This window comes from Acanthisitta chloris, unplaced genomic scaffold (genome assembly GCF_000695815.1).
Source record: "Acanthisitta chloris isolate BGI_N310 unplaced genomic scaffold, ASM69581v1 scaffold720, whole genome shotgun sequence".
Classification (NCBI taxonomy): domain Eukaryota; kingdom Metazoa; phylum Chordata; class Aves; order Passeriformes; family Acanthisittidae; genus Acanthisitta; species Acanthisitta chloris.
The window spans coordinates 2,954-12,700 of record NW_008653152.1 but is presented as its reverse complement, the minus strand read 5'-3'; the positions used below and the strand labels follow the sequence as shown (position 1 = coordinate 12,700).

At 47.7% G+C, this 9,747-nt stretch overlaps 1 protein-coding gene across 1 annotated transcript in view; it reads left to right on the top strand.

Moving 5' to 3' along the window:
• Positions 1–3,174: 3,174 nt before the first annotated feature.
• Positions 3,175–9,747, top strand: part of LOC103806810 (growth arrest-specific protein 7-like) — a gene marked incomplete at both ends in the record, with an annotated part of 9,312 nt that continues 2,739 nt past the window's right edge. Inside the window, 2 exons of the mRNA XM_009079521.1 lie at positions 3,175–3,264; positions 5,664–5,779. Of these exons, the coding sequence (XP_009077769.1) occupies positions 3,175–3,264; positions 5,664–5,779 (206 nt within the window). The remainder of the gene's footprint in view (positions 3,265–5,663; positions 5,780–9,747) is intronic.

Here is a 9,747-nt window from a genome sequence, read left to right as displayed (position 1 = left end):
GCTGAGTGTGTGCAGTTCAGACCATCACAGTGGGACCAGTCACCAGTCCCACCCTGGACATTTCCAGTGACTCTGTGGCTGTTGCTTCAGGACATTAGTGATGTGAGAGAGTCTTAAAGTTAATCAACAGCTCCCAGCTGGCACAGATTTATTATTTGTGAAACCAGTGCTGCCTTTAGCAGGGAAGAGGAATTTCCCTTGCTGTTTCTCTTTGCAGCTTTTTAAGCTGCAGGGAACAGTGTGCCACTGTCCGTGCTCTCTGCTGCACATCACCTCCCTGTCCTGGTGTGCAGTGCCATGATGCAATGATCCAACTCAGGATCTTCTATGATGCCCAGTCATCTGGTAAAGGCTGCAGAATACTCTTAGGAGGTGCTTGTTTGGCCCCTGCTCGTTATCCATTGTGACAGTGTTGAGCCCTAGAAATCTGCCTTGAAAACACTGTTGTCGTCATGGGAAGCATTTGGTCCTTTCACTGTTGAAATAAGTAATCTTGGACAACACAGAGCTCTGCTGAGCAGTGTGTTTCCACAGGGAACATCCCAGCCATTCTCTGTATGAGGATAGGTGGGAACCAGAATAGCTTCTCCTTTCAGCAGTGCTGTATTTGTGTTCCTGATGTGGAGATGTGAATCATTTCCAGCATCCTAAAACTTCCATGCATTCTCCTTAACTCTTTCACCTTGTGCTGCTATTTTTAACTTGTGCTAAATCCTGAGTTCCTGTAGCTTGCCAGTCTGCTCTGGGGTGACAACACCTTGTCCTGGGTGCCCATGAGGTGTGTTGTGTAAGCACATATATAGCTGTGCACAGGGCAGTGTTCTGTGCAGGCTGCCAGGCTGGGGGGGAGGCTGGAAGTGCAAGTGCCATGATGCTGTCACCCAAATTTTCATCCAGTGACTATGAAATGCAGCAGCAAAGCCAGAAACCCTCAAATCCAGAAGCTGTGTAAACCTGTCTTGACACCATGTACCTTCATGTTGTTCCCTAGAACACTGTCAAATGACAATACTTCATTTCCCACACCGTCCCTGCTCTGGGAGGATAAGCTGCAGCATTGCTCAGTCACAGGAAACAGCTGGCCAGCTGTGATATGTGACAGGGTGATTGTGCACGGGTTCTGGAGGCTGTCTCATTTGTTTAAGGCAAAACTACAATATGCTATATTATGTGAGAACTGGTGTGTGGCTGTGACAGCACAGGGGCATGGCCAGATACCAGCACAGCCTGTGCTCAGCAGTGGCATTGGATGTCACAGGATCATAAAAAGAATCATAGAAAGGCTTGGATTGGAAGGGACCTTAAGGATCATTTCATTCCATGGCCCTGCCATGGGCAGGGATGCAGAATCACAGAATCAGTTAGGTTGGAAGGGAGCACAGTGGATGCAGGGCTCTGGCTGGGGGTGCAGGCACTGAAATAGAGATGCAGGGTCACCAGTGCATGGCCACTGCCTGCTCAGCCCTGATCTCTGACCTCCTGCAGATCAGGTTGAAGCCTGATGGGAACTGGAAGGAAGCTGGAAAGGAAGGCATGTGGTTTAGGATCTAGCCAAGGTGGAAGCTGAAGGCACTGTAGGTGCAAGGTCCTCAGTCTGCTTTGAGATGGACGTGGCAAGCTCTGGACAGAGTCATTTCTGTGGAACAAGCTCTGGCATTACTGACAGGACAGCCACTGACCCTTCAGCTTGGGCAGGCAGCAGCAGTGTGGGTTTGTAGGAGCAGCCATGTGTCAGCTAAAGGCTTTGTCTGCTTTGCTCTGGCATGGTGGGTTTGCACTCTGTCCTTCCTGATCCTCTCTGTGTAGCCCAAAGGCAGATTCACTTCATGTAGGCTCTGCCTTTGGGCCTGTCCCATGCAGCTGTGCTAACACTGCCCACAGCTTTGTGCCTGGGTTTCCTGTGAGCATTAACTGATCCAAAACAGAATCTGTTGTTACATCTGTGGGTCTCACATCCCCAGTATCTGTTGGGTCCTTGGTCATATCCAAGTACCAGCACAATTAATTAATCCCCAAGTACTAGTACTACTATTAGGATGAGAGGGAATGGCTACAAGCTGAGAGAGGGGAGACTCAGATTAGATGTTAGGAAAAATGTTTTCCCTGTTAGGGTGTTCAGGAACTGGAATATTGCCCAGGGAGGTGGTGGAGTCACCACCCCTGGAGGTGGTTAAGAGGTGTCTGGATCTGATGCTGGAGGATATGGTTTAGGGGTTGCAGCAGTGACAGGTTAATGATTGGACTTGATGATCTTGGAGGTCTCTTCCAACCTTGATGGTTGTGTGATTCTACACTCTTAGTGCCCAGTGACCCTGAGGGTGCACTGAGGGGGACTGTTCTTAGGGTACCTGCCCAGCAGGGATTTGGGATGAGCATTATGTACTGGCATTGACCTCTGACTCTTGTTGCTGCTTCCTCTGAAAGGCTTTGGCTGCATCCAGAGTTTTTCTGCAGCACATTCTGCTGTAGCTGTCACACTCTTTGCCCCCACTGTGCTATTTTCTGGCTACAAGTTCCACTGCAATAACTTAGTGAGCACTTGGACTTCTTTATGCAGTTTTTGAATGACCATGTGATGAGTCCTGTCTCACAGGTCACTGCCGTTTCTGCACACTGAAGGCTCATGACTTCAGAGAGCTCCTGCTCCTTTTTGCAGGGAGCATCATTTCCATCTGAGAAGGTCTCTGGGATAGATGGAAGGGCTGTGCACTGAGAAAACAACCCATTTGTAATCCTGGGGGAGCCTGGCACAGCCAAGGCTTTTAGCTGGGATGCACCAGGAGTGCCTGCAGTGCTCTCTGCTGCTCACTGTGGTTCTGTGTTGGGGCTGTGCTCAGGGTGTTTCACGTCAGGGGTTTTACCACAGTTTTTAGGGATCTGGGAGAACTCCCTGCATGGTGCTTTCCAAATCCAGCAGGCTTTCCTCCTGTGAAACGGGTAGTTTATTTTCCTCTGAGCTGACACTCCTGCTTGCATAGGAATTGCTTTCTGGGAATACTTAGCTGCTGTTTCCATGCAACAACAAATTTTTCTGCACTGGCATGCACTCACTGCGGCTTTTCTGATTGGAAGTACGTGGATATAACCTTTCATTTGCATATTTCTCATCAACAGCTAAATTTCATTACTGTCTAACTCTCTTTTCTTTTTTTTTTTTAATTCCTTTTTAAACAGATCAACTGTGTGACTTTCCCCCACCCTGACGTAATGCCAGAGCAGCAGTTGCTGAAACCTTCAGAGTGGAGCTACTGTGATTATTTCTGGGTAAGTAGGCAGCTAGCCACATGCCATATTGCAGCTCCAGAGCTTCCAAAAAAAGTGGAACAAACAGCTTGATCTGTGGTACAAGGTAAAGGAGAATTTGGGCAGTACCAGGGAGACTGGGGACACCAGTGAAGAACTTGTGGGATACATCTGACCTGTTTGAGATGTGGGTGATCATCAGAGGATTGGCCAGAAAGGCAAGGAGAGGGACTGGGTCAGGAAAAGGGGAGGATGTAGGACAAGCCACGCATCTCAAAATACTACTGGGAAACTTTTTTTCTACCACTGGAAAACTGTTTTGAGGAGTGGGAGGAATACTACAATGGAATCAACAAATACTACAGAACGAATCAACAGTGAAGATTTTAGGGATTTCCTGTGTGTTTTCAGTTATCAGTTACTGCAGAGTTTCTGTTGAGGAATCTCTTCAGTGCGGGTGTCTCTGTGTGCAGCTGCAGGTTGAGCTGTGGGTGAAGTCTCAGGCAAGGGGCTGTGAACTGCTGACCCTTTCCATAGCAAAGGGTGCAGGGACCTGTGGCACAGCCAGGTGACACTGAGACACACAGCAGGAGCCCACGACCCCCAGACTGTGAGGGGCTGACAGCCCAGGGTTTGATTTGTTTGGTGTCCCTTCTCAGAGGCACCAGCTCGAGCTGTTACTCTGTGATTTCGTTATTTAGTTTACATCAGGATTAAATTATTTGGAGGATCTGGTTGTCTGAGACTCTGCTATGGGAAACCTAGGGAGCTAGGAGAAGGAAACCTGGTGTGACTGTCAGTGTGGGTTGTGCAGGGAGTCAGGTGGGGCCCTGGCAGCTCACTGGAGCTGCTGCTGTGAAGGGACCTCAGTCTCTTTGAAAAGTGGCTCCTGGATGGTTGGACAGGGAAGTTTCTTTACAGTTTCCATCTTAAAATATCCCCTCATGCCTGCTCAGTGCAGGTGTCAGGATTGGTGGCAGTGACTTCACAGAATCACAGAACATTCAGAGCTGGAAGGGACCCACAAGGATCATCAAGTCCAACTCCTATCCCTGCACAGGACATCCTTGAGAATCCTACACTGTGCCTGAGAGCACTGGCCAAACACTCCTGGAGCTCTGTCACCTTGGGGCTGTGACCACTGCCCTGGGGAGCTGTTCAGTGCCCAAACACCTCTGGGGGAAGAACCTTGTCCTGATACCCAACCTAAACCTCCCTGACAGGCCATAAAATACTGACATTGCTAAAATACACTGACAGACTTGCAAATGGTCATGTTATCACAAAATTTCTTCAGTTTCTTCCAGTCTTCTGATCTCAGCGAGTCCTAAATCGTTAGTGGTGTACAGGTCATTAATGTTTTATTAACTGATTTTTTTGCATGTCTTGCACAAGTCCCTGCCCTACTTGGTTCTCTCCACTGAGGCTCAGCCACTGCTTGGCTCCTTGGGTTAGTCACATCTCACTCTCAGTGAAACTCCACTTAAAGCTGCCTTTTTTCTGCAGACTTTTATCCTCCTATAGCTCCACTCCCAGGACTTTCCTCTCTTTTGGTCTTGTCATCCATGGTCTGCCCACAGCTCACCCTCCTGCTTCCATCAGCTCCACTCCTCCCACTCTCTCAGCTGGCTGGTGCCCAGTGGGATGTCCTACCAGCCTCGTGCTTTGATTAATCTGGCATTTTTCTCTGGGCAGTTGTGCAGCACCCAGGGGATTGGAGCAAAACCTGTAGTGCTCAGGGAAATGTTCTCTGAGAATCTGTTGGAAGAGGGTAGGACATGAAATAGGGAAATAGGAAAACAGAGAGAGGAAAGAGAAAAGGGGCAGCAGAGAGAAGACTCTGTTGGTCCTTGTAGCAACCCTGAAGTCAGTGAAGCAAAGGGTGGAAAGGGCTGTGTGGGACACAAACAGTGAGGGATGTATGATGGAAATCTATGGGACAAGGTGATGTTTAACAGCAGATCCATGCAGACTGGCTCTGTTTTTCAGAGTACAAATCAGGGTTGAACTTGGCAGTCTATTAAAGGTCATTTAGGACTGCATTCCCCCTGGAAGGAAAAGCAGTATTCCCTTTTGCTGGCTCCAGGGTCCCTTCCTTTGGCAGGCTGAGCCCTGGGGGCTGATGCTTTGCCTGGTGGTGGTACCAGCTATGAGGGGCCATGGGCAGAAAGGACAGCAGGGCTGCTGCTTTGATCCCCACACCATCTTACGCTAGCTAAAGGTAACTGTAAAATTTCCCTTTTTAAATACATTTTAAGAAAAAAGACTAAGAGGAGAGGGAAGAGAAAGTGTTGGGCTCTTCCTTTGAGAGAAGTCTCAGCTGGTCTCGGAGAGCTGCTTGAGCAGCACTGCTGGGAACCACATGTCTGTGGGTTTGGTTCCCATAGCTTTGTGTTAAACTTCCTTTATTTTTCTTTCAGGCAGATAAGAAGGACTCACAAGGGAACAATACAGTGTCAGGATTTGAAATACTTCTTCAAAAGCAACTGAAAGGGAAACAAATGCAGAAGGAAATGGCAGAGTTCGTTCGAGAAAGGTAATTAGCACTTTGGTATCAAATTTGATGGTTATGGCAAGTGGTTTTTCCTGGTTTAGGTATTCCTTCAGTACATTAATAACATAGCTTAAACTGCATAAAAGGTATGCTACAGATTCTTAGAGAACATTTAATGTCTTTAAAGTCCATCCACGCTCTGCAGGCTTCCCCAGCTCTCAATTGCCTCTCCTGCTCTGCCTCAGTCATACTGCACACACACTGCCTGTTTAGGGGGAACCAAGAAGGTTTTAAGCTGCAGATTGAAGGAAAGAACATGAACATGGGAAAAAGCAGAGTGGAGATGACATTTAGAAGGGAAGTAATTTGTCTGCAAAATAGAGAAGCAGTCGGTTCACATGGAGCATAGGCACAGTTTCCTAGAGGAGGATGTAAAAAGACATCACTTGGGACTTAAGCTGGTTATAGAGTCACAGAATGGATTAGGTTGGAAGGGACCTTAAAGACCCGACCCCCCTGCCATGAGCAGGGACACCTTCCACTAGCCCAGGTTGCTCCAAGCCACATCCAAGCTGTCCTTGAACACTCTCAGGGATGGAACAGCCACAGCTGCTCTGGGCAACCTGTGCCAGTGTCTCAGCACCTCACAGGGAAGGATTCCTTCCCAATATCCCATCTAGCCCTAACCTCTGGCAGTGGGAAGCTATTCCCCTTGTCCAGACCTTCCAGGCCCTTGTCCCAAGTCCCTCTCCAGCTCTCTTGGAGCCCCTTTAGGCACTGGAAGGGGCTCTAAGGTCTCCCTAGAGCATTCTCTTCTCCAGGCTGAACACCCCCAGCCTTCCCAGCCTGGCTCCAGAGCAGAGGTGTTCCATCCCTCTGATCAATTTAGTGGCTCATTCCAACAAGTCCACACAGAGATATTTAGGGTGACCCTGCAGTCAGAAAGGCAGGTGTTGCTACCAGAAGGTGTCAGGGTGCTGGTAATGGGCTGTTGCTCTGCTGACATGGGAAGTGCACTGAGCAAGCAGGTGGTAGGTGCTCAGTTCAGACACATGCAGCAGGTGATGTGGCATCATTACTCATAAATGTAATCACTGCTACTTGAAATGGTTTGTCATTTGTCCAAGCCACTTGAGGATGACTCTCAAAGCCTGAGAACAGCCCATGGGGAACAAGCAATGTTTGCTTCTGGGAAGAAGGCAGAGACACTGATGGATGTTTTGGAAGCAGTTCCAGTAGTTAAAGGAACTGCTGCCCTCTGTAATTCTCTCTCTGTTGGTGTTGGCTTCCTGCTCTGCTGCTGCTGCAGACATGGTGTGACTGTGCTGATGTCAGTCAAGACTGGTGCAGGAAAGGAACAGAGCCACAAACAGGCCCCTGTGCTGGCATCTGGGGCTCAGTTTGGGCAGAACTTGCAGGCAGTTGCTTCATTTATGGGTTTATTTTCTTTCTCCCTCATCTTTTTCATATCAGGAATATGGCAGCAGTGGGGAAATGCAAAAGAGCACAGGCAATAAAAGTGGATACAGGGCTCAGCATCCACGTGTGGATTCTGCTGCTCTAGATGTAAGACAGGCCAAGAGACAGTTACCTCTGTAATCCATGAGTGAGTGTGACCAGAGGGAGAAGAAAGGACCATTTAAAGCTCATTAAAAATCCATTTGAGAAATAGGCTTGCTAAGGGAGAAGCAGAATGGTGATAGCTGTGGCCAGAGAAAAGAGGGGGAAAGCTGCTCCAAAGGAAGTAACATATAATGAAATTTGACAGAAATAAAAGCTAGGTGCATTCAAGAGGAAGGGAAAGTTGGTGTGAAATTCGAGAGAGCAACTAGAGCAGCTCCACAGTGCTCTCAACTGTGGAGAGGCACGTGTGTGTCCCTGGCAGGGGAAGGAGCAGGCATGTTAGGGGAGAAGGACAATATTCACTGTGTGCTGGAAACAAAGGTTTGGAATTGAGTGTGAAGAAGATCTGGATGTGAGTTATAAAAAGCTGAGTATATTTTTCTTCTGTTTGGAACAAAGGATCAGGATTGCTCTGTGTAGAGAAGGAGGATGGTGTTGAGCTGGAGAGGTCACTCACTGGGAGCTCAGGCCAGCAGGGGGACCTCTACATTCCCAGCTGAGAGTGCAGAAGGACTGATAAGGTTTTCATTATGACCATGGGGTAGCGAAGACCACATTTATTTAGGGATTTTCATGTCCAGAAAAATTCTGTTCATCTCTACAGTCAGCCTGCTGGAGGTGAGGTTCAGCTAGCCAATACAAACAGCCCTTCAGGAGGAAGCTGGGATGAGACATGATAACCAGATTGCTTCATCAAGTACCCAACAGGAGGCAAACTAAGTGAAATTTATTTTATCGAGCAGATACTTACACAGGAGCTTCTTGTAAATGACAGTCTTAGGCTGAGCAATTATGCGTTCATTCAGTTCTTGTTGACAAAGGTAGGGTTATAATCCAGACTTTAGAGTTTAATCAGACAGACCTGAAGAAAGGGAGGGAAGCAATTAATAAATTGACTGCACTGCAAGCTCAAGGGTGTGGGTGTGAGAGAAGGAAAGAAATACTCAAGTCAAAAGGGAGAACAAGGCCCAGCATTTGCATTCAAGGAAGCATTCCACAACAGCCAAGAGAATCTGCAGGCTGCCCTGAGAAGCACCAGGCTCTCCTGCTATAAGGAGTAGTGGTTTTATTAGCCAAGGAACAGCCTTAGGCTTTTGGCCCCTCACTTTTTAACTGAGCTGGGCCATCCTTAGAAACTGTAAAATAAATAGCAGATTATTTAGCTTCTGCCATGCTGAGCAGATACTTGTAAATATCTTTCTGTGCTTGTCTGCACCAATTTGTGGGAGACTTGTGCAGGCTCTGCACTACAGGGAAATTAATAATGCTTCCATTGTCTGATAATCCCATTGTTCCTGCCTAATCTGGAGAAACTGTGTAAAAAGACTCCTAGTCACTGTCAGCCCACAGTGACAGTTGTGTAGCTGTCAGATATCCTCTATCACCTTCTCTCCCTGTTCCCCATGTTGTCTTAATCTATTTAGTTTCTTCTTGCATGGCAGTCAGATCAGATAATCTTTGCCTCCCTTTGGAGCTCTCAAGTTTTGCTTCATCCCTTATAACACAGTGTGACTGAAACTGTTTGAGTGTGGGCACACAAAGTACTTTCATTCAAAAAAAAAAGCGTAAGAGAAAAGGAAATAAATATCCAAAGAGAACTACTGAAGTCAGGACAGTCTGGGTCAAAATACACTTATAAACTGTAAATGTTTCTGACTGTGCAGGGAGTAGAGTTCTGAAAATTCCAAACAAGTTAGTGGAAACAATAAATTTGGAGCATTTTTGGAGGGAAGGTGGAGTAACTGCCCAATAGTTTCTGGAGGAGGTGAACTCACAGGACTGGGGAGTCCTGGTGTGTTGGTGTTCCACAGTCACCACAATCCCAGCTTTGCAGGGTGTTTATATTGGGCATGGCCAAGAGGCAGATTTTTTTTCCCTTTTTGAGGTTCATCTGCATCTTGATTTTTAGCCTCTTTTGGCCACAGATGGTGACAGGACACCAGACTGGGGTAGGGCAGTTTATGTCTTAGAATTGGGGCTCTTAAGCAATGGACAGTTCACCTTTTTATTGTTATTTTTGATTGTTATTCCTTCTTGCCAGGCAATCTGTGCTTCTGGCCACCCACTTGCAGTGCAAGGAACACTTGAAATCCCTGGATAAACTTGGAGCCTAGGCCAAAACTGGGAGCAGGGAGGAGCTGGTGGCTTTGCATGCAGAGTGCCAGGGTCAGGGCAGGCACTGGTGGCAGCAGACATAGTGTGTCTGGTGTGTGATTGTGAAATCATGAGAGTCACAGAACCACAGACTGGTTTGGGTTGGAAAGGACATTAAAGATCATCTTGTTCCACCCCTGCCATGGGCAGGGACACCTTCCCCTAGCCCAGGTTGCTCCAAGCCCCATCCAGCCTGGCCTGGAACACTCCCAGGGAAGGATCAGCCACAGATT